At 45.8% G+C, this 25,407-nt stretch overlaps 1 protein-coding gene across 12 annotated transcripts in view; it reads left to right on the plus strand.

The window, feature by feature from the left end:
* AGAP1 (ArfGAP with GTPase domain, ankyrin repeat and PH domain 1) overlaps positions 1 to 25,407 on the plus strand; it is a 636,895-nt gene that overhangs the window by 505,741 nt on the left and 105,747 nt on the right. For 5 of the 12 annotated variants that reach the window (XM_019022384.4, XM_019022385.3, XM_055380618.2 and 2 more), the window contains one exon: positions 14,207 to 14,281. The exons of the other annotated variants lie outside the window; for them this stretch is intronic. In XM_019022384.4, coding sequence (XP_018877929.1) covers positions 14,207 to 14,281 — 75 coding nt within the window. The remainder of the gene's footprint in view (positions 1 to 14,206; positions 14,282 to 25,407) is intronic. 12 annotated transcript variants of the gene reach the window in all.

The following is a 25,407-nucleotide window of genomic DNA, read 5'->3' on the forward strand; positions in this document are numbered from 1 at the left end:
GATGGGCATGGACATCGTTGGCACTCACTTCCCTGCAGGGAGGCGCACAGTGAAGAATAAAACACAGGTGATTTCAGATAGTGGCACATGCCTGAGGCGATCAGCCCCGATGGTGTGGCGGGGCAGGTACTAGAGATTGTGTTTGCAGTGAGGGCCACTAAGGGGGGCGGAGAAGATGACCCGTGACAGCAAGAAGGAGCCCCACTTGTGCTGATCTGTAAGGAGGCTCCTCCAGGCACAGAGAGTGGCTGATGAGAAGGGGCCTGCGTGGAAGGAACCGGGGCCAAGCAAGGGAGGCAGATGCTGCGTGGCGTGAGGAGGGTGAGAGTCCATGCCACAAAGGACTGTCATCCATCTGTCATGGGCTGAATTGTGACCCCTAGAAGGAGATGAGTTGTCCTAACCCCCAGTACCTCAGAATGTGGCCTTATATGGAACTAGGGTCATGGCAGATGTCATTAGCCATACAGGAGGGGAGGGGGTGGACCCTCAGAGGCGAGAGGGACACACAGGAAACACCACGTGGAGACTCGGGCGGTGGCTGGGGCAGCGCGGCTGTGGGGCAGAGACTGCTGAGATAAACACCACCATCAGAAACCAAGAGAAAGGAAAGGGACAGGTCCTCCGGGGAGCCTTCATGGGGAGCACTGGCATGGCCTTCAGGCCTCCGAGGAACCCAGAGGAGGAAACGCATTTTTGTGGTTTCACACCACCCAGCGTGCGGTGCATTGTGGCAGGTGCAGGCCGCTAGTGCCCCCCACCCAGTCTCTGTGTCCTCTGCACAGTAGGGAGCCGGGGAAGGTGTGTGGCTACTAATGTGAGCCTGTTAACATTGAAAATTTCCCTCTGTTGGCTGGGCAGAGTGGGCTGCAGGGGCTGAAGTAGGCAGTGGTGACAGTGGCTTCCCCAGGCATCAGCGCCACAGGAGGAGAGGCACAGACTGTGACTTGCAAGCAGAGCTGGCAGGACTTGCTGAAGGAGTTAATATGGGAAGTGAGGGGACACAGAGGCCAGGGCCGGGAGACCAGGAGGCTGAGAGCGGTAGAACATCACATCCTGGAGGGGCGGGGATTTCACCTTTTGTTTTGTTTCTGTATAAGATCATACCATGTATATTCTGGAATTTTACTTTTCTAATTTAACACCCCGTGGGTCTCCAGTTCTTCCACAAGCTGTTTGAAAGGCTGCAGGGCACTGCGTGGAATGCGTGGCCTCTAATAGGCTATGCCAGCCCCTCTCGTTGGGCATTGAAGTTGCCCCAGCAGTTTTTTTAACAGTTACCAGTAATACTTCCCTGAACGTCATTGCAAATACATTCTGAAGTGCTCACGCTTTGCTCCTGTGGACATCTCTGCCTGGTTGGAAGCTTGCGTTGCACATTCAGCCCATGCCTCCATGGCTGGTCCTGGACTGGGTGAGGACACCATGAGAAACAGCTAGACTTGGGACGTCTGTGTTGACAGGGCCATGGGTGAGAACAGAGAGTTTCTCAAGCGACATGCCAGGAAGAGCTGGCTTCCCCGCACAAGCAGTGCTACCAAGGGTCCATTTGTTACTGAGTCATTCATTCAGCAAACTCGTTGAGAACATGTGTGGTAGGCACGTGCTGGGCTCTGAAAATAAACAGACAAACACAACATGACCCACGCACCCAGCCTGAGCCCAGGAGGCTGCTGGTCCCATCCTGGAACAGCCAGTGTCTCAGAGCTCAGATATCATCCCCACCTGGACAGTCTGCAAATGACTTTCCTTCTTCCCTCATCCCCTTTCCCATCCTCACTTTCTTCCAAGTATCCGTGCGCACGCATGTGCACATGTGTGAGTAGGGGAGAGGCTGTGTGTTTTCATAAGTGAATCCTGATTTTCTGACAAAAGAGACATGAAACAAATATGTTAACAAGTAATGTCGCTCCCTCTCATGAGGGGGTCACTGGCTGCCCTTACAGAAGGCCTTGGAAAGAATTACTTCATGCATTCCTATTCATTGGCAGTCTTTGGCCTTTGAGAGTGGAACTCTGCATCTTCTTGTCCCTCCTGGATGAATACAGGACACTTAAACATTTAAAGGGGGGACACAGAGATGGGCAGGACTGTGAGAGTCCCCCTGAAAAGCGAGATTTCATAGAAGTATTGAATTTTACCAAAAGTTTCAGAAGTCCAATTCGTTATTAGATTTCTATAAATATAAATATTTATATGATATTTCTTGTGTTGAATTCAGTATGTGCTCAAGTTAAGTGTGGTTTGAAAAATGACCAAGTCTCCTAAGGTGAAGTTTGTGTGTGAACAGGAGGGCCGGGGTCGCTGGGTTCCAGGCGCAGCCATGAGACACCTGCTCTGCACCCGGCTTTTCTTTTGTTTTGCTCACCGAGAAAAAGAAGACTCAGGAACCACAGAACTAACACAGAAGTCAGTTAGAAAATTACTCACGTATTCACCCACTATGTGCCAACAGAGTCTTAATCTGTTGCCCAGGCTGGAGTGCAGTGGCACGATCTCAGCTCTTACTGCAGCCTCTGCCTCCCAGGTTCAAGCAGTTCTTGTGCCTCAACCCCCCAAGTAGCTGGGACTACAGGCACATGCCGCCACGCCCAGCTAATTTTTGTATTTTTAGTAGAGACGGGGTTTTGCCGTGTTGCCCAGGCTGGTCTCGAACTCCTGGCCTCAGGTGATCTGCCTGCCTCAGCCTCCCAGAGTGCCAGGATTACAAGAGTGAGCCACCACGCCCAGCCCAGGTTGCTTTCTTTTCATGGGTCTTTGTCCTTTGGAGGGCCTTGACCTCACGCAGCAGGGGAGGATGCTGGCCCACACCAAGGCACCAAGATTTTACCCCCCTCTGTGTGTGGTCGCACGTCCTCCTCATGGCCACACTGGGATGGAGGTGGACTCTGAGCACAGACAAGGGACCCATGGCCCAGAGCCCAGATTCACCCGCAGCCCCCCTGCGCCACTGCTGCCCGCATGGGGTGCCCTTAAGTCCCACATCCAAGCTCCCTCCACCCCACACTCTCCCTTGGATTTGCACCTGTTCTTTCTCTGGCTGTGCACCTGGCAGTGCTGAGAGGAGGGCCTGGTGGGCACTTCCACCCTGATCAAATTCAGTCATTAACCCCACTGAAACCTGACACGGCCTGCGTGCAGCTCACTGTGGAGGGGTCACTGCTGTCCTACCACTTTTTTTTTTTTTCTGGAAGTTTGCATGTCCTACACTATCTGTAAATATGTAACTTTTTTTCCAAAGAATTTAAAATGAAAGAATATGAGAAAACCCCTAAATAATACATACGTGGTATAGATTGATGCATAAAACAGCCCCTGGACTCCATGGCTCTGTGGAATGGGCGTTTGGTATTCCTTTTTCTGGCAACTCACTTAGGGCTTTTACAGGTGCAATGAGCTTTGGTGAAAATAGCCAATGGGCACCTCATATCTTGGGCCCCAAATATTCCTATTTAGGACAGTGTATTCTGGATGCCTGAGTGACTGCAAACCCTCCTCCTGTGTAACTTTGTTACTGTTTTTCCTGTCTCAGGAAAGATGCTCATTTTGTCTCCTGACTGTAGCAGTTGGGGGTCTTGAGACCATTCCTGAGTTCAGACCTTCCCAGGGGAGATCAGTGACCACAGATGTGCCTCGGTGAATTTCACAAAGCCAGCTTAGCAGGACCCAAGTCTCCAGCTTTACCGAACTTTGTCATTGTTATTAAAAAGATGATTTGAGTGTGCTGATTGGAAACTGGGATCCACATTCAACATAAGCACAAACTTTTTTTCCCAGTGGGCCAAAGCTCACTTCTGATCGTTAAAAGCTAATCCTGAAAATTAGCTGGAGCATGGTTCAAGCATACGTTGTCATCTGTTAAAAGCAAAAATAACAATTTCAAGCAGTGTTCTGCGTCTGTGTGGAAACAGCTGGTCTACCCCAAAGAGCAGCAGGAGGCTATACCCTCCTCCCACAATTCCAAATAAAATATATGGAGACAGCACAGCATCCGGAAGAACTGGCATCGGTAAATTATTGCCTCCAAAGAATATTAGTTAGCAAACATACTTTGAAAGCCATCTTCACAATCATAAATTCAATAGTACTTCTTTCAGTCACAACTGAATGCCAGTTGGGGCAGCCTTTCGAGTTGTTAAGCAGTTTAGTAGCAAATGTGACATACAGTGTGTGTGCCACAGTAAGATTTCAAATTGTCATTAATTTGTAAAATTTAGGAGAAGAAATGATATATTGTGACAAGATAATAGTTTTCTCTGTATGTACTCCAAGCTATCAAATACTTCTAGCCTTTAACTTGGCAGTGTTACTCTTGGCATTTTATTCTATGGAAACAACTAAAATGAATGGAAGAAAAAATAATATTCCTGTTCAAGATGCTTATTAGAGTGTATTTGATAGACTTTGTTTTCTAGGAAACCTTTAGACTTTTAGAAAAATTGAGGAGATATTATAGGTTATTCCCATAGGCTTCCCACCACTTCCCCCTGACAAGTTTCCCATGTTTTGTGTGTGTGTGTGTTTTGGTTTTTGTTTGTTTGTTTTTGTGACGGGGTCTCACTCTGTCACCCAGGCTGGAGTGCAATGGTGCAATCTTGGCTCTTGCAACCTCCGCCTCCCAGACTCAAGCAATTCTTGCCCCTCAGCCTCCTAAACAGCTGGGACTACAGGAGTGTGCCACTGGCTAATTTTTTTTATTTTTGGTAGAAACATTGTTTCACCATGTTGGCCAGACTGGTCTCAAACTCCTGACCTCAAATGATCCACCCACCTCAGCCTCCCAAAGTGCTGGGATTACAGGTGTGAGCCACCATGCCCACCCTCTCCCCTATTAATTTACCTCTTTCATTAGTATGGTACGTTTCTTACAGTTCATGAGTCAGTATTGATATGTTTTTATTAAAGTCCACACTTTATTTGCATCTCTTTAGCTTTAACCTCATGCCCTGTCTCTGTTCCAGGATCCAAATTCTATTCCGTTGTCATGTCTCCTTAGCCTTGTCTTGGCTGGGACATTTTCTCAGACTTTTCTTATCTTTGATGACCTTGAAGGTCTTGAGGCATGCTGGGCCAGGTGTATGATAGGAATCCCTCTACTGGAATTTGTGCAATGCTTTTCTCAGGTTTCATCTTGAGTTACAAGTTTTGTGGAGAAAGACCACAGGGTGAAGTGCTATTTCCATCCTATCCTGTCAAGGGTATATACCATCAACTTTATTTATGGCTGCTGATGTTGACCTTGATCCTTTGACTTGAGGTAGTGTCTGTCAAGTTATTCTGCTGTAAAGTCATTGTGCCCCTCCGCAGCCCATACTGAACTTTTGGAAGGAAGTCACTCTGCACTTAAGGAGTTGGGCGTTAGACCCCCTGTCCTTGAGGGTGGGGTGTCTATGTAAATTTTTTAGAATTCTTTTGCAGGGGAGATCTGTCTCTCTCCCCCATTTATGAATATATTCAATTGTCTATTTGTATTCATATGGACTTGTGAATATTTATTTTGTATTCTAGGCTGCTATCCAATACTGCTATGGCCCAGATTATTCCACCTGTGGCTCCTGGGGGCTCCTCTGGCTGCTCCTGCACCCTTTGCCCTACACCCCATCTCTGTGGGGTTTCTTTTGTTTGAGCACTTTGCTTCCTTTCTGTCAGTACAAGGTGCATTTTGTATCTTTCCTGCCACAATCTTAGAATCGGCTGTTTCCCAAAGAGCTCTGGTTCCTTTTACTGGAGAATGGTATTAGAAACCAGTGTCTTGGAGCTAGGCGTGCTCATTGCTTCTGGGGTGCCATTTCTTGGTTCTCTTGGCCAACAGAGTAAAGAACAAAATGTGTGTATACTAACCTGCATATGCATATATATCTACAAATATTTCTATATGTAACCATCTGTATCTATATTTAACAGATTTCATATTCTTACTGGCATAAAATTGGAAATACCTAAGTGTTTTAACATAAGGAATGGCTACAACTATGTTAATACTACCTCCATGATGCAACTGTTATAAGGGACAGGTTGGAAAACTATGGAAACATAATACTTTACATTAAAAAGTGGTATTTTTTATTGTAGAGACTCCAACAAAGGTCTCTGCTGGAGTTACGCTTACAATGTGATAGTTGTGTGTGTGTACGGATATGAACTTTAAAGGAAAAATGGAAAAGGTACATAAGCCATGGCTTATTCATATTAAACTAACATAAAATTAACTTTGCTTCTGCCATAATATTAGTCTTCCAGTGAGTTCTTGCTGAAACCTGAATGAAGTTGATGTATTTAATTTTAAATGAAAGAAATGAGACACTTTTTATTCCGTTGTTGTGTTAGCCCTGCAGTGCTTTTTCAGGCCCTCCCAGATTAATAATGACCTTGTTTACTCATTCACAGTAACAAAAGAGCCTGCTAAAAAAGTTGTGAAGTTAAGGTCAAAGCAGTTTTATGGGAGGAAATCTGTGAGTGTTTAAAGGGGAAGGTGTTTCCATAATAGCAAGAAGAGCCCAAAGTTGGGAATTCTTCTTTTGCTTTTCCACTCTGATCTTTGTATTAATGCTTGATTGACTGAATAAATGCCATGTATCTTATGGTTTTCATGATTTCTCAAGCCACACGTCAGGATACTTTTGGGAATTTCTGGAGAAGTCCTTAAATGGAAAAGCTAAAATTATCTCTAGTAGATATTTTCACCAGTCTTCAGTTCAGATGGCTTACATATAAGAGGAGCATGATTGACTGGATAACCCTGAAGTGTATCATTTCACCCGCTGTAGTTGTCAGAACTCAACTACAAAGATGGCAGATCAAATACTTCAAGAAGGGTGGTTGTTTGCCATTGTGGAGGCTGGTGGTCCAGCGATCACAGCCCCTCAATTACGGCCCCGCGTGAGAGCACAAGCAGCAGTCATTACATAATTATACCTCTGATTAGTTGCTTGAACTGGGCATTGCCTTTGAAATATGATAACACAATTTGGAGTTTTATTAAAAAACCATTTTTTTGGAATTTTTGAAAAAGATTTTGTGTTTAAGAAAAAAAAAAAAGAACCAAAGGGCCTGCAATAAATTCTGTTAGAGGAGATTAAAAAGAAGAAAGGGATGAGGGAAAAAAGAGAAGAATGTTTCCCATTATCACTCATTTCCGTCTCAGAAGGGCTAAGGCGGCCCCTCCTCACCAGCCTTCCCCTCTCGGCATCACCAGCCCCCAGCCTGCTATCCGCTTCACAGAGCAGCGAGCCAGTCCTTGGAGAGGGGATGTGAGAAGGGGCAGAAGTCAGGGGACCTGCGGCTGCTCCCAGGCACCAGTGCTGCTCAACACACACAATTGTGTGACCACCACTGAACAGATCTCACAAGAAAGAGGTGCATTTTACTCCACACGTCATTTGGCTTTGAAAAACTAATTTGAACCTCATTTTTCTCTAAGTGAGAATTTGGTTTGCTGTGTGTGTGTTTTCAATTTGGATTGCCAAGTATTCAGTCCTAACATATGTTATGGTTGGAATGCATATAACACTGTGCAGCCGAATAACTAGACCTAGAAAATAAAACTGATCACGGTAAAGTTATTTTCCAGGCAGGGGATGCCTCATGATACTGGCTGGGGCCCAACCACACCCAAGGCCTCGTCGGTTTCTGTTCTCATGCTGTTGTCATATACCCAGAAGTAGGGGAAGCCCAGGAGCCATGGAGCCTCAGTGTAAGTTCCCTGACAAGCCATCCTCCAAAAAAGCCTTTCCTTTGCAAAATGAACAGGTACTCCGTGAAAACAGGGAGAGAAATTTCTGTTTTTCACCGATGCATTTCTTACGTTCATCTGACAATGTGCAAAACAAAAAGTCTACATTAGAAATTTATCACGAAGTTATACTCTACTTCAACTCACTTCTTTTCAGTCCCTGTGAAAACTTAATACTCTTGGTGTTGTACTGAAATACCCAGTGGATTTGGGGTGCGCCTGTACCCTTGATCTCCACTTCTGCGTGTTTCTAGGCCAAAGGGAAAACCAACTCTCTACCTAATTGGAACTTCTGGTTTTATTGCATATCCTGGAGGTCTTGCTTCGTTTTTATTTTCCCGGGTTGATGGTCTTTCCCGTGTGCACCTACGTTAGCCCACTATCTAGAAGGCCTTGGCAGTTTTCACAGAGTAAGAGGTTGAAGGAAGCCACCAATGTAAAAATCATATTTGCTGTAAAGAAAGAACCATTGTGAGTTATTGGAAACCAGATTAAAATTCCATAATTGGAGATTGATGACTTTTATTTCATGAGTTTTACTTAGTTAGGTGTTTTATCTTCTGTGTTTTGTGGCTCCAAATTACGAAGACTGTTGGCCTTGCAAGAAACTGATCACGGCAAAGTTATTTTCCTTACTGAACACATGTCCTATATATTTGCTTGGCCTCGGGTTTTGTTTAATCCCTTCAAAGGCCCTTTGAACTGATGTTTCAACATGACTCCTTCTCTGTGAGCTCTCCGCTAGGAAGCGGCCATCATGTCAAGCCCCTTCACAGCTAAAGTAGTGAGTTCACATAGTGGAAGAATCTTCTGGGTTGCATCTTATGAAAAAAAGAAATCCACTGCCTTTTTATAAGAGAACAGAACATTTACACCGTCTTGTTGAGCAAATGAACGTTCAAATGGCCAGCACAAAAGAAATCCCCAATCTCTAACCTCACAATGAAATCGCCACGGACAAAAGATCACGGGATACTGGGCGCACTAAACTGGAAGTGACACAAAACCACAGCAGAATCCGCTCACACCTGCCGAGGTTCCTGGGGGATGATCTTTGTGTAAAGGATCCTGGTGCCGCAGTCAGCCTGAAACACTCCAAAGAGCAGAGACGCTCCCCTCTGCAACAGTGGCATTTATACTGATGGCGTCTTTTTAAATAAATTAATACATGTCTGATGTGGACAGAGAGTAGTGCTGTCTGACAAGGTGATCATTTGACTTCTCTTAGAGGTACAAATTTACGCTCCCTTCTATGAATAGAGAGGGCTATTTGTTTCATTCAAAGACAAGACATTGTTAGAAATGAGTGGCACACCTCTTCAACCCATCCCCTTCCTCCATGGAGGTAAAAAGATCCTATTAGTTCTCATAATTGATTCTGAGGGCTGCAGCGTGCCTCATTTAGCCGGCCCTGCTCAGTTCACGCCAAGGATGTAATTCATGCACACTTGGACGTCCAACATGGCTGACGCGCCTTGAACACACAGCCTCGGCGCTGCATCATTTTTTAATCAGCTATCTGAGGAATATTTATCTGATCAACAAAGAGTGCTGTCAGGAGGAGACCAGAGGTGACATTAATAAGCCTGTGGTTTCCTGGTACAATGATGGAGGAAGAGTTTGGAATAAAACCCTGCTCGTTTGAGCATGCCAGCAGACTAAAGAATATTTTTAATCTGCTTATAAAGAGCCAGTCAAAAGAGTCTTAGTTTGAAGTGTTCAGTTAAGTTTAAGTCTCAGTGATAAGTTTTCAGGCATTCACATGTGTTAGTAAAGAAAAACAAAAAACTTTTAGAGAAACAAATTAACAAATTTTATTTCAAAATAAAAATTGAAGTTCCTCATGTCGCAGGAACCCAGATGAAAAGCTGTAGCTTCTAAAAATAGGGAGAGGTGTAATAATTGGGAGCTGTTAACGCTAAATGATTCCAGCTACTCTAACTTAGTAGAAAGATGTAGTAAGCTGCACACTTTCCCCTTTGGTCTGTCTTTGAAAAGATCGTGACTGTCTGTTAGTAATTACAAGGAGCTGAGTATATTATGCCAGGCCTCGTTTGGTCATCCAGACACAAGATTTGCTGTTTATAACGATCAGATGCCTTAAGAAATGTTCTGTGAATTAAAGTTTCTATCACACTTTCTTTTCTAAATGCATCACTGTTTGTGCACCACATGAGACCCTCATGAGTGGAGTGACACCCATCCCATCTGCCAACCTGAAGACGTAGAAAGTCCATACATAGCCAGTCTACACTGGCTATCAGCACACTTTGTCCACATTAGGATGGTGGTACCAGAAGGTGCCACAGTGATCTCTCTTTGTAATTCAAAGACTGCCTCGTGAATTCAGTTTGCTAACGTCTTCGGTGTTCCTCAACAGGAGGGCTTTGTGTGTATTTTCAGGAAAATTAATACCATTGTTATATTACACAAGGGTAAATAAACATTTTGTCTTAGAGTTTGGGAGTGAGTCTCTCTGCATTGTCTTAACCTGAGTTTTTCAAAGTTTTGATCCTTTTAATCCTTAGAAAATACACTAAAAAAGTACAAAAAATTAGCAGGGCGTGGTGGCGGGCACTCGTGGTCCCAGCTACTCAGGCGGCTGAGGCAGGAGAATGGCGTGAACCTGGGAGGTGGAGCTTGCAGTGAGCCGAGATCGCGCCACTGCACTCCAGCCTGGGCAACAGTGCAAGACTCCATCTCAAAAAAAAGAAAAAAGAAAAAAAGAAAATACATTCCAGCCAGCATGATGATGAGTTTTCCATGTGCGTTTTAAATTCCCAGCAGTCAGTGGTGATTCCCTTGTTTGACCTCTTGCTGTGATACCCGCATGTAGCACCCTTGTGTTTCACCTGAGTTCATGGTTCACGTTTTGGCACCATTGTGGGGACAGTGCTGTCCTCCCACGAGTGGCATTCTCTCCCAGGCCCACTGACTATTCTGCCTACCCAGATTAGAGCTCAGAAAGTTCCATTTAATTTGCAGACTAAAGTGAGAAGAGATCAGTCTCGCTGTCTACACTGGAGCTGACAGTTTGTACCACATCTGAAATTATACTTGTGGGATTTCATGTCCATCGAGATTTGCGTATGTGTTTTTAAACATGTAAGACAGTGCTGAGACATCCTGCCGCATACATAGCTATGGGAGGCATTGTGAAACTCTGTTTACGAAAGACTTTTGCTTATGCAGCAAGCAAAATAGCAGAATGGAAAACACTAACGGAATGCTCACACCCTGCTGCCTTTTTGTTCAATAACAGGTGAAATTTTGATATTAGAATAATAGGTTTTGTGAGAAATAACATTAGTAACAAAATCAAAATAAGTTAGCCTGTGTTTAAGAGGAAGAAACTGTATTCCTGAAAGTAGAACAGGAATTTTACTAAAATTTTTAATTAAAATAAAGACCCGGAAAGTTTAGTCTATTGCTAGTCCCCCTGAAGTCCCTGAGAATCACCTTTTATTCTAAAGGCCTGAGACCAGAGGGAGGCTGCCAGTGGTGGGCAGTGGCTGGGTGGCACCAAACATCAGCTCGGAGCCTCCTGGTTCCATTTGTCACAGTGTCTCCGTAGCCCCTCAAAGTGATTCCAGGCAGCAGCATCCGACATAACCCAAGGTGTTATTGATGATAATACAATTGTATTTTCTCGTTGAGAAGCTTCTAAACAAGGGAACTTAGAGCAATCAATGCCCCCGGAGACCGATGCATGTATCAGGACCTTGGTATCAGCCAGAAAACGTCCATTTGTTTAAGGGGAAGAAACAGGCACGACATTTGCACATTAAAATGGATTATTTCATCAATAGGTTAATAGAAAGCCGGGCTGCAAGTTCACTTCCTGCTTATACATCCTGTGGTAATGGGAGAGCAGAGTGTGAAAAATGGAAGGCATAAAGCGGGCGAGGAAAGAGGCTTCCTGCACTCCGGCACCCCTCCCCTCCCGAGGGGTGCCCAGCCTCCATTCTGCCTATTTATATGTAAATATTGCCGAAAGAGGTAAGTTGTACTCTTGAGGAGTGCAGCCTCCTCATGGCTACCTCTTTCTGGAACTTGCGAAATACTGTCCCAGACACCAGAGCTGCAGCAGTTAAAAATTAAGCCCATGCCTAATTCTGCATCATCATGCCTGGGGCCCCTGGTACATACCCATCAAGCATTTCTAAAGCAAACATTTGAGACCCGGGACAGATTTGGTTTCCTTCGTTCCTCATGCATGGTATTTGTACCGGTGGGTACCTGAAGATCCTTTTCCCAGGTTTGGAGTTACCTGAGACAGATACTTAGGTAGGACCTTATAGATAGTGAAGAAACCTGAAGGTATAGACATAAAGAAGTCTTCACTTGTGAAAAATTAAATGTAGACCCGTATCCTGTAAAACTGCAGATGCCTGCTAGTTTAGAGGTTGTTTCTTACTAAATTATTATTATTATTATTATTTTATTATTATTATTATTATTATTTTGAGACGGAATCTCTCACTGTCGCCCAGGCTGGAGTGCAGTGGTACGATCTCAGCTCACTGCAACCTCCGCCTCCAGAGTAGCTGGGATTATAGGCGTGCCCCACCATGCCCAGCTAATTTTTGTGTTTTTAGTAGAGACGGTGTTTTGCCATGTTGGCCAGGCTGGTCTCGAACTTCTGTCCTCAAGTGATCCACCCATCTCAGCCTCCCAAAGTGCTGGGATTACAGACGTGAGGACCTGGCCTATTTGTTGATTTTCATGCTGCAAAGGAATTGTTAGATGTGTTTAGTTATAACAAGTTAATATCACTTTAAATCAAGAGGCAACTAAATCACAGCTAGTTTTTACTTGTGAATAATGTGAAATTTGCATCCTAAATATACAGTGCTTTATCGCAGAATTTTATTTGCTTCCTTAAAGGCTCAGGTTTCTCGCATATGTTTTGTGTTGTCTCTACAAAGAAATCCAGTGTAGTTAGAAGCACTTGAGATTCATTTCTGCAACATAACTCATCCCAGGGGCCTAGTCATCACCCTGGATCATTTTCTGGCCACCAGAACTTGGTGCACACGCCGAACCTACAACCACAGCCTCAGCTGTACTGTTCGAAATGGAGAATTTTGGCTCAAACACTACAGCAGGCAAGAAGAGTTAACCTGTCGTAAGTCAGGAACACGTTGGGGTTGATTAGGGAGCTGACCGTTGGCCAACTCATGCCTTGGGAACCAGAGGGCCAGCCTGGCTGCCTGCTTTGCGGGCTTAAGACCTGCCTCTGGAAGGGTAAGGGCCTGCCCATCCCAGATAAGTGCTGCTCACCTGCATTAAACAAACAGCCACACAGAGCCCCGTGGGAGCCTGCACTGGTTTCTCTTCCTGCCTGTGGAAGTTGAGAGAGACAGACGGTCCTGTGAGGCCCCTTCTTCAGAAGGTGAATGACAGTGACAGCCGCTAAACATTCCGTTCCACCTGCCTGCAGGGCAGGCCAAGCCCTCTAGCCCTGTGACCTGGGTCTGGGCCTTTGCCTGCATTTGCCTGAAGACCTGAGCCACCCTGTTTCACTCTTGGGTTTTTATAAAATGTCTCCTGAAGGGCGGAGAGAACACCTCAAGTCGATGTCTTCCCTGCCGCAGATGTCAGCATTTCTGAGTTGATAGTTGGGAGGGTAAGGGCCTGGTGGGGTGGAAAATGTGTCTCTGGAGGGTGGGGGCCCCATCTCAGTGAGCCAGCCAGGCACTGCACACAGCCTGAGTGGTGGGCCTGCTGCGCCCTTGTTAAATTGGTTCTCTTCCGAACCCAGCGTCCCACTGTCGGTGACTTGGCGTTTTGTCCTTTCTCCTGAGAACCTGAGGTGGCATTTGCTCTTCTGGTTCCTAGGAGCTCCATTCAGAGCCGTAACTCCCCCGAGTGTCAAAGAGAATAGACTCCTCCCTCCAGGACAGCAGAATGGCACTAGGGTTTTGCTGCTGTAGGTATTGGCTGAATCAAAATCTGTCTGGGGAAGACAACTTCACTTTTAACAGCTCTTGGTTTTAAAACCTACCTTCTCCAACACATAGGCATGAACTGCTCATAACCAGGGTCTCTTGATTTGACATGCTCCTAATATTTGGCCAAATCAAAGGGCTTGTGGCGACTGGCATCATAGCTCCTTCAAAGGGTGTCATCATTTCCCAAGGCAGAGGCCAGTTTTTGTGCTGTTTTGAGTAGCCACGTGTGAAACCCAGCAGGGCGAAGCAGACTTCTGCGCGTGGGTAGTTCTTTGACGTTAGATGCAATCCTGATGACCCTGCTCCACATCTGCCCTTCCTGAGCTCCTCTGTTCACCGCAGAGGAGTTGGAGGGCTCAGCCCAGGGAGCTCCATGGCACCCACCCGCTTCGCGCAGACAGCTCGGAGGCAATGTCACGTGCTACTTTGACCTTTTTATTTTCTCCCCTTTTCATTTGTTTTCTTTTCCTTTTTGTTTTCTCTCTTTTTCCCCTCTCCCCTTTCTGCTCTCGGGATGCAGCCAAACGCAAAGCATGGAAACTAAACCGTGTTGGTAGCCTGCGAAATATATACAGCAGCAGCACCAACACCGAAGGTAACGCCTCCGCACCTCCACCCGCCCACACCTCCACCTGCCTCTTCCCGTCTCATCCCCTGCCCACCCCTTCGTTTCCAACACAGGCATGGAAATGCAATTTGCCCAAAGCCGCATGCTCCCTTATTGTCTTTGCAGAGTCATTCCTGTGGTCTTTTCATCTTTTTGTTTGTGTGTTTTATTTTACCATTCATGTTCCTTTCAGCTTACTTAAATTTTGACCTTTCCCTTCAGTCATAGAGTAGTGATGTTTAAATTACTTCAGAAACCTATTTTCTCCTCTTTTTTCTTCTCCTTTATACATGTGGGCACTCAGTGTAATATTTCCCAAGTTATTACAGTTTTTAAAAGTGTTAGTATCAGGTGTAATGATCTGTAGCCAAATACAATAGTGTGCCGTGACATTTAAGTAACAGTCTTAATTTGTTTTGTGGAAGCATTCTCCATAATGCTCTCTGCAGCTCTAATCCACAGGCAGGCAGGCCCGGGTCATTTGCATGGGCTGCTATTGCTTGTAAATTCAGTATTTTGTTGTGTTTCTAAAGGTCGTCTGATGCCAAAGTTCACAAATTGACTTGCGTTGCTTTTTTCACCGAAGACAGCCGTCATTGCTTTTGTATAATAGCAGATTGAATTTTTCCCCGCCTTCATTTGAACAACACAATTATAAATTGCCTTTTTTTTTATGATTACAAATGTCAAGGGTCGGAATTACTTTGATGCCAGGCAAGGGAAAACCACCACCATCAGCCCAAGCACACATAAGGGAGGCGGGGGTATAGGACGTGTGATGCAAAGCAGGTCACAATCCAGCGATCTTGGTATAATAGGGGGAAATTTTTTTTCACTTAAGTGCAAGCCAAATGGGTCAAGTAATCGCAAGCTCGTGCCCTAACACTAATTGACTTATTTGGGGATTATTATAACTGTAATATTTTTCTTAATGTCACTGTTTTCTGGGCTGTTGATTTTAGCGATTGCCAAGCAGTGGCATTAAATCTCTTGTAAATTTTAAATTGCACGTTATTTCTGTAAACAAGTCCCTCTCTTCACATCCTGGTCATTAACCTTTGCTGATTTATATCACCATCCTCTTTTTTCTTTCTTTCACAATTACTCCTGTCTTGCCGCTGAACGCCCTGCTCTCAGCCAGGAAAAAAAAGAAAAAGAAAGAAATCTGGAAAACAAATCTACATTTTCACTATGGCTTGTTAAAGAGCCATTTTTTAATCATAATTTTTTTTTTCATTTCTCAAGGGAAAATTGTTGTCTGTTAAGATACCAGTGGAGCTTGGCCTCATTGGTATCTTCTTTCAAAGCACTCAAGAAATAACCAAATGAAAGAGGGAAAAGAATAGAAGTTAAGAAACGGTCATTCAGTATCATTTTTGTTGCATTTTAAAGGGTATTAGTGTACTCTTTTCACCGTTTTTTAAATGTTTTTCAACTTAGCGTGCATATCATTTCTCCTCCCTGTGTCCTTATCAAATATGTTGGGCTTGCTTTTTTTTTTTTTTGTATGCATGTGGGTTTGTCGCAACAAATTTGTTTATTGACTTCCAGCCTTTAAAAAAAAATTGTGAGGTCTGGTTTCAAATGCAGTGTATAGAAAATTGGGGGACAGCAAGGGGACATACCTCCTTAGCCTTGAGGGCAAATGGTTCCCTGAGACTTGCTGATGGGCCTTCCTGGAGACACTGGTGGGTGACACGGGACCCAGTAGAACCAGGAGTGAGGATTTGCAGCAGTGCGAACTTCTCAGCCTTAGCTTCTCAGGTAATATACAGCATCTGCTCTGCCCAGCACCTCGGAGGGGCGGAGAGCGTGAATTCCACTCTGAAATCTGTCAGTAGTGGATAGCACTGCAAACATGGGGTCCTTCTGTCACTAGCTATGAAAGGCATTCCTGGGGATATTAAATAGTGACTGCATATCCAATTGTCCCTCACAATTTCTTTCATTTTTCTCAGTTATAGTAAGTTTCTGTTTGGTGTTCAAGGTCATGTATGAATTTTCAATTAAAAGACAGCATTCTTCATTTACTTTGGGTTTATTTTAAGATTAACATCTGTACACATACAATCTCATTTCATACGGTTTTTAATAATGTATTACAGAATTCAGGCCAGACGCAGTGGCTCATACCTGTAATCCCAGCACTTTGAGAGGCTGAGACGGGTGGGTCACCTGAGGTCAGGAGTTTGAGACCAGCCTGGCCAACACGGTGAAACCCCATCTCTACTAAAAATAAAAAATAAAAAAATTACCCGAGCATAGTGGCGAGCACGTGTCATCCCAGCTACTCAGGAGGCTGAGGCAGGAGAATCGCTTGAACCCAGGAGGCGGAGGTTGCAGTGAGCCAAGATCACTCCACTGCACTGCAGCCTGGACGACAGAGCGAGACTCCATCTCAAAAAAAAAAAAAAATACATTACAGAATTTATAAAATTATATAAAATAATTGTCAAATTCCTTTCTGATTTACAGCCTTTTGATGTATGAAGTTATCACATATTCACTGTCTATAAAGTGACTCTTCATGAAAATTTGTATCCTGAACATTTTAACTTTTGTTTTAACCTCACGTGTTGAGTGTCACACTAAATATATCCATCCCCAAGTGGAGTATCTTTTAAAGTGGTCCACTTGAGTGATTTACTCAAAGGCACCCAAAAAACACCACCCAAGTAAGGTGGACACTGGAGTTTCCTGTGTCTAGAGGGAGAACTTGAGCTTCAAGAATAAGAGGAGACCACCCGCTAGGAGCTGGGAGTGGACTCAGCTGTTCTGGGACTTTCCTCAGGATCCTGGTTTAGGAGAGACAGGCAGAGCCAAGGTTTGAGTCTAAGGATCTCTCTGAAGCCCTTTTTCTTTTATGTCCTCTCTCTTCCGGCCTCTGGACCACATTATCTCATTTAATCTTCACACTCCCCCTGCCAGGTAGGTATCATGTTACGGATGGAAAATTGGGATTCTGATAACTCAAGTGATTTTCTGCAGAACAAGCTAGCATGTTCCAGAGGCAGGACGTGTGCCCAGATCTCTTGACTGTGGGACCTGCTCACAGATCCACGTGGAAGGAGTTTGTGGATGGATGTCAGGAGTGGATAAAAACAAACAAAACTTACAAGGGAAACGCACAGACAAGATTAAAAAACAAAAATATTTTATCTTTTGTCTGTCCATTATGGCTAACACTGAAACCGAGATAGAAACTTTGGATATATATGATTGCACTAATGTACAAACTTTTGTTGCTTTTTAACGATTAACTTTCTCAAGATGGGTGAAATTGCGTTTTCTTCAGCCAGAATGCAGCTGTAACTTTAACATCTCAGGAACCTGTGAATGGAAGGGTGTCTTAATGGTATGATCCTCCAATTAACAGCTGTCTCCCAATCCAAGGGAGAATAAGATCTAAATACCAGATGACTGAGGCTAGACTCACGAATGTTCAACTGAAAGTAAATGTATTGGAGAAAGAACAAAGAGGACCAAGTGGCAGAAGAGTGGCCGTTGTGCAGGAGGAAACTCGGGAGGGAGGCCTCTGTTCGCTGCACCCCAGGGCAGAATTGCGCAACACCTGGACCCATCTCCAGGCCTCACCTGCCCCATGCAGCTAAACAGATGACATTATCATCCGCTGTGAGTTGGGTGAACACATGGCCTCTTTCAAGAGCATTTAAGCTCTCTGTTTTTGCAGAAGAAAAGTACTTCCAGTACCTAAATAGATAAAGGAGAGAGGTGTTAGGAAACAAGGGGGCATTTCTTGGGGGTGCCAAGCCCATTCCCTGGCAGCAGAATGAATACTTAAGATAGGCCTCTTCAAACAGGTGATGACGCTTGCATCCAAGTGTTAGCCAGATTCAGTACTGGCCTAAAGTCCCAATTTGAGCCCGTCTATGAAGGCCCGTTTCTGTTTATTTAGAGCTCGCCCCAGCAACAGGCCTGGGAAACCTCTGCTTTGGGTACTTCCCTTCACCACAGTGGGCCAGATTGCTGGAACCCAGTCTCCCCGACACTGCGATTCCAAGCATAGGCATTGCCATGGGGAAACAGCAAACCTCCTTTTGGAGATTTCATCACAGATACAGCTTCGAGCCTCAGGCCTGCAGTCAGACCCGCACCTGCCTTCTCCACTGAACAGCCCAGATGGTCACTGTTCCTCTGAGCAGATGTGAGCAGGCCTAACTTGTTGGCCATTCCCTCCAACACTCGTTTTCTTGGTCACAGTTCTGAGACTTCCAACTCATTCACAGTTAAACAAATTACAGGCCCACATCTGAGAATGATGGTCTTGCTGAGTGTGAGGTAGGCCTGCCTCCTTGTTCCCGACTCTCAGGTCCCTGCCGGGATGCGCCATTGCCTGCGCTGGGTGCTGGGGCAATGGAGAGGGTAAGGGTGCACCCGCCCACTGCCCTCAGGGAGCTTACTGTCAGTCTAGGAGGCTGCACAAAGGATCTCATGCAGAAGGAGGGAAGAGGCCCTGGATGCTCTGGGGGCTTTGTGGAGAGCAGAACTACATTCGATTTAGGGGTCAGGACAGGTATCACGGGCTGTGGGATGTGACAGGAACCACAGTGACCGCATCCTCAGTGCTGAGCAATTTCCTACATCCTGTCGTGCACCCCTAGCAGAGGGAGATCTTTTCCTCCTTGTTTTATAAAAGAAGAAACCGAGCCTGGGAGAAGGGCAGGCGTGAGCCCCAGGAGCTCTCAGGGAGATGGGGCTGGAATTCCGGGTGGAGGCAGCAGCCTGCACCTGGACAGGGCTCAGTACAGAGCCTGCAGCACCCTTAGGCTTGAGTGTGAGGTGTGTGCCGAGGATTCTTTTGGGACCAGGACCAGTGGAGGGGACTAGATGATCCACAGATCTGCAGATAGCTGTCGTCATCATCATCTTCAGCAGAGGAAGAAGGCAGCCCTGCCTCACAATCTGTGACCCATTGTGTTGTGTGTTTCCTGAAGGACTCAACTGCAGTGTCTGATCAAGGCCCCCGCCAAATGCCCCGGCAGTCTCCCCAATGCCCCGTGTGGGTCCCCACTGTGAGAGGCTGCCTTCCAGAACCTGCTCTCTGCAGTGAGCATTCTCCAGGCTCAGATGGGTTCTCTTTCACACTGAATCACTGCTCTTGTTTGTATGAGGCAGGCATGGGCACCAGACTCAAGCCCAAATCTTAACTCAGGTGGTCTTGGTTCAGTCCCACATCCCCACTTCATAGCTCTAACCTTGGGTTCTTGATGTGTCTTCTCTGTACCTCAGTTTTCCCACCTATAAGCTGGGGTGATGACACCCACTGCACAGGGTTGTGGGGAGGAGTCAGCAAGCTAACATACCTAGAGATGTGGAACATGGCCCCTGCATTGGTCCTTGCCTAGGACCAGTAAGCCCCAGTACTCAAGCACCCAGATTCTCTCTGTTTTCAAAGAAAATTGCAGTGTTTGAACGTTGTTTATGTAGCCAGGAACAGAGATTTGAAAAGAAGTGTTGCCCATGAAGCATAGGGGGGAATTTAGAAATGAAACTTAATCTGTTTTCTAGACTTTTAAACCTACCCTCCTGCTTCCATTTGCTGTCATCTGAGAAGAATCGTCAGTTGTAGAAATGTGGCTAAAAGCGTGAGCTGTGGAGTCACACACGCCTGGGTCTCATCCCCTCTCTGCCACTTCCCAGCTATGTGGCTTGGGATGCTTTCCTGGGTCTGTCCTTCCTCTCTGTTCTTTTCTCCCTCGCATGGAGACAATAAAACCTACCTTGAAGGGTAATTGAAGAAGAAATGAAGTGAAGCCTGTGAAGCGCTTCCCACAGAGCTGGGCACATAGGGAAGCTGGCCGCCGTGGCTGCTATTAAATTGCTATACAGACTTATTTAATAGAAAAATGACCCAAAGACTCCATGGAGAATATCTGTGGACTATTCAGTAGGCCTTTTTCATGTATCGGTGCAGAGCAGAGCTGGCCAAAGCCAGCCCTCCTCAGGGATGAGCAGCACCAACTAAGAACTAATGCAGGTAGGCCGGGCACAGTGGCTCACACCTATAATCCCAGCACTTTGGGAGGTCAAGGTGGGTGGATCACTTGAGGTCAGACATTCAAGACCAGCCTGGTCAACGTGGTGAAACCCCATCTCTACTAAAAATACAAAAATTAGCTGGGCATGGTGGTGCGTGCCTGTAATCCCAGCTACTCCAGAGGCTGAGACACAAGAATCTCTTGAACCAGGGAGGCAGAGGTTGCAGTGAGCCAAGATTGTGCCACTACACTCCAACCTGGGCGACAGAGCAAGACTCTGTCTCAAAAAAAAAAAAAAACTAATACAGATAACTTCAGATTTAGGAAACCCTTGCACGGGGAATAACTAGAATTGACGTTTTGGGAAGAGAAGCAAGATTGCTCATTTTTCTAGCCCCCTCCTTTTGAAAGGATGACAGTCTTGGGTATCAATCACCTCAGCGCTGAGCAGCACCTAGGAGAGGAAGCCCTCACCGTGGACAGTGGAGGGTGCCGCTGAAGATTCCTGGTAAGCCCAGGTCTCCTGATGGCCATGGTGGACTATTGCAGAGGAACCCGCCCTAGGCCTGCCCAACATGGCCATGCTCACTTATTCCTATAATTAGGAGTCCGAGGGGACCTCTGCAAAGTGGGGAGTGGGTCAGGATGAGTAACAAACAGTTACCGCTTAGTAACGAGATAAATCACCGCACGTGCCTATCGTTGCTTTGTCTTTCTAAACTGAATGTTTGGGCCTGGAGCTTTCACAGGGTGTCTGGGACAGAGAAAGTACAAGGGAGACAGCAACACTCACCCCTGCTGTATCGCAAGATGTTTTCAATTTGCAGTCAGATAACTATTTTTTTTTTTTCCCAAGAGCTTTGTTTTGGAGTCTTTTCTTAATTTCAGACAGGCGTGGGCCAGACATGGTGACTCACACCTCTAATCCCATCACTTTGGGAGGCTGAGGTATGCAGGTTGCGTGAGTTAAGGAGCTCGAGACCAGCCTGGGCAACGTGGTGAAACTCCTTCTCTACAAAAAATACAAAAATTAGCCAGGTGTGGTGGCGCATGCCTGTAGTCCCAGCTACTCGGGAGGCTGAGGTGGGAGAAGCGCTTGAGCCCAGGAGGTGGAGGTTGCAGTGAGCCGAGATGAAGCCACAGCCACTGCACTCCAGTCCAGTCTGGGCAACAGAGACCCTGTCTCAAAAAAAAAAAAAAAAAAAAGGCACATATGGCACCCTACAGCTCTGGAAGCCAAAGCTTTCAAATGGAGTTTCTTTACACGTGGCCCTTGAACTGCTATCCCAGCTCTTTATAATGTGTTTGAAAAACAAAAATGTCCTTTGTATGTCATGAGAACCTTCCCGTGGTAATATTTAGTAGTTAAACATTCCTAACCTCGTAATTGACCTGTGGGGATTTGCTTCTTCACAGAATTAATCACACTCTTCTAAATTAAGCCACAGGACAGCACCTCTGTTGGACTCTCTTGGCTAGACAAAGATATTGACCAAATTCAGAGTTTCCAAAAATAATTACCTGAGAACCATGAACTGCGTGTGTTTATAATGATCTCTTGTTTTTGTTTAAAATTAATAACTTCTCAAGTATACTAAGTATATCCATAGGTTTTTTGGTTCTGTACAACCCTAGTCCATATTCTCCAGGCTTGCCTACAGTCTTTGTCTTTTATTTTTGGACAGAGAGTCTCACTCTGTTGCCCAGGCTGGAGTGCAGTGACACAGTCTCCACTCACTGCAGCCTCCACCTCCAGGGTTCAAGTGATTTTCATGCCTCGGCCTCCTGAGTAGCTGGGATTATAGGCACCTGCCACCACGCCCAACTGCTTTTTGTATTTTTGGTAGAGATGGAGTTTTGCCATGTTGCGCAGGCTGCTCTGAACTCCTCACCTCAAGGGATCCGCCCCCCCCCAGGCCTCTGAAACTGTTAGGATTACAGGCTTGAGCCACCGCACCCGGTCAGCAGGCTTTCTTTCACATCAGTCTTTTCCTACAAAAATGGGAGAAAATTTGAAAGTAAAAACTGACTTTCTAATACTGTGTTTTGGCTGACATCTTAGTGTGTGTGCTTTTTGTCATAATTGGGTAAAATAAGCCACACGCCTATTTAATAGATGCTTTTAAAACAGAAATATTGGAGGATTTTACAAAGCATATGACGAAAAATAGCATTAAAGCCTGGGTATGTGCGTGACATTGCCACACATTGCCTCTTAGGGTCATGGTAGAGGGAGAAAGACCACAAGGTAGCGAGTATATTCCGTCTGAGTTTCCGACCCCGTTGCATTGACAGTGGCTACCTGGAGAACTGTGTGAAGAGGAATTCTGGGGCTGCACCAGCCTCTTCAGGAACAGTTAGGAATGTCTGTTTTTAAAAGAAAAGGAGAGAGAGCTTCCCTTTGTCATCCCGGGTCCAGCCTGGCACCTCCCTTGCAGATAAAGCTGAGATCAGAAAGATGAAGTGGGCTGCTCATGGGCACCAGTCCGTCGATGGCAGGGTGGGAAGTAGGTTCCAGGAGAGAGAACCCCAAAGTTGGAGCTCCAGTTCAGACAGAAACTGGGAGAACCCATAGCGAAAACTCACTTGTTAGTAGGGGAAAAAGAAAAAGGGCTTGGCGGAAGGTAAGCATCGGTGGTAATGTGTTCACCACGGCTTTGTGGTATGTCCTAAAACAGAAGTCCCGATTCTTTCACCAAGGTCAGGAGTGGAGAAGATGGTTATTTTCTGCTCAGGCCTTGGCTGTTGTATTGTCCCGTCTTTTCAGTGGTGCTGTCTGGAGGCCTCTGGGCTTGGTAGGTCCTGCACTCTTCGTACAACAAACATGCCCGTCCCCCAGGCTGAGCATGTCATCTCTGCACCGTTGCGATATCCCATTTCATTTTCATCACGGGTTTCTCATTAAATGTGTCACAAAGGATGCTTAGCCTTGTGGATGGAACACTGGATGGGCCTCAGGAGCCTGGATTTCAGGATATAGGGCACCCTGGGAGAGCCTCCTCTCTCCCCAGGACCCAGATTCTCATCCGCTCATTGAAGAACTTGGAGTAGGTGACTTCTGCATCCTCCTTGAGCCCCTTTCTATTCAGAAGAGAAACATCTCGGCATTGCACCTGCACCCATCAGTAGTTTGTGGGTTTTTTTTTTTTTTTTTTTTTTTGGAGACAGTCTCATTTTGTCACCCAGGCTGGAGTGCAGCAGTGGTGTGATCTTGGCTCACTACAACCTCCGCCTCCCGGGTTCAAGCAGTTCTCCTGCCTCAGCCTCCCAAGTAGCTGGGACTACAGGCACACACCACCACGCCCAGCTAATTTTTTTAATTTATATTTTAGTAGAGATGGGGTTTCACCATGTTGCCCAGGCTGGTCTCAAACTCTTGAGCTCAGGCAGTCCACCCACCTTGGCCTCCCAAAGTGTTAGGATTATAGGCATGAGCCACTGCGCCTGGCCCCATCAACAGCTTTGAGCCATTTCGCATCGTAGCTCGGGACACAGATCCAGGTCCTCTTGGCCTTTGCAAGAGCACAGTGCAGTTGTCCTTTTCCCTAGACCCTTTCCCTGAGACCTGTGTGTGCCTCTGTGCCTCCCTCCTTCCCTCCCCTCGCACCCACTTCTCCCCCATGCATCCTTGTCAGATGCCTCCTGTTGAAAGCAACTTGCAAATGTGAAACGGGTTTCAGCTGCTTTTAGCCCTTTAACCCTTTGTCTGCTAGAATTCCGCAAAAAAATAATTGATGACGGATTGGCCCATTAACCTTTAAGAAAAAAAAAGTTTGACAGCCCGGATTCATGTAATGAGGAGGGATTCCTTGTGAAATCAGTCTGATGGCTGAGTTTCTTGCCCCTAAGGAGGCAAAATTAGCCCCATGGGGCCTCGTCTGCATAGAAACTGGACACAATTAGTGTAATATCCGGTGTTATTAATGTCGTTTGGAATAATTGGGCAGGTTGATTTCGACAGGTTCATGGTGCTAAAGTACTATTATAGTGGACCTTTCCACAGCTAACCGTTAAACACAGAAAACTGTTTAAATCCCTGTGAGCCCAATCACAAAACTTTATTAAACAGCTAAGCCCTGGAATGTCACACTGGGAAACAGTACACCGTCTGTTACTTCAGACTTTGGGGTGTGGTGGCATCTTGATTTTTCAGGAACAGGGGGATTAATTTTGCTGTGTGTGTGTGTATCTGAAACTTCAACATGCTTTTAATAGATATACCATCAGGAGCTTCTACAACCTGACATCTGTTTTTACAGTGAATGAAATAGAAGCCACTGCAATTGTCACAAACAGGTAGTTTGTATTAGTGAAATGACACCACTAAAAATGAAAGCTCCGAACAGGGCATCCTCACAGGCACATGCTCGTTCTGCACGTTTGAAGTGAGGGTGGCAGTGGAGAGTAATGCTCGGCTCTGTCTCTGACTGATGGGCCTCACACTGCCAATTACTGTTTTGATCATTTTTAATCTAGTTGCTCATAAGTAAAATGTCATCACCGTGTCACTTCGTAATGTGCTGCAGCCCTTCGGGGCCACCGGTGATTTGAATAAGGCTCTATCATCTGCTAAAAATTCTTCTTTGAACCTTAGGAGGAGCATGTTCCTGTTCTCTCCACACAGAAGAAGGGAAAACACTTGGGTCCAAACATCTATTCACTCTTTACATCATGAGCGTAAGTGGTCACTGCAGTGCCACCGAAGTGTAAACACGGATTAAACACGGATTAAATCTTGAGATTTGCTAGGTGTTGACCTAATAAAGTCACCAGAGCAGCACATAGGAGATCACCACCAGGATAGATCTTCTCTACTGGATTAGTCAGAACTAGGTTTAGTAACACCAGAAATCCAGTTTTAAAAAAAGGAGACGCTGGGCGTGGTGGCTAACACCTGTGATCCCAGCTACTCAGGAGGCTGAGGCAGGAGAATCACTTGAACCCCGGAGGCAGAGGTTGCAGTGAGCTGAGATGGTGCCACTGCACTCCAGCCTGAGCGACAGAGGGAGACTCCTTGGATGGGTGGGTGGGTGGGTGGATGGATGGATGGATGGATGTCTTATGTAACCAACTGTAGGACAGGCAGGAGCTTCAGGGACCTCAGAGGCACCAGGC

The sequence above is a fragment of the Gorilla gorilla genome, chromosome 11, assembly GCF_029281585.2.
Source record: "Gorilla gorilla gorilla isolate KB3781 chromosome 11, NHGRI_mGorGor1-v2.1_pri, whole genome shotgun sequence".
NCBI classification, from domain to species: Eukaryota; Metazoa; Chordata; class Mammalia; order Primates; family Hominidae; genus Gorilla; species Gorilla gorilla.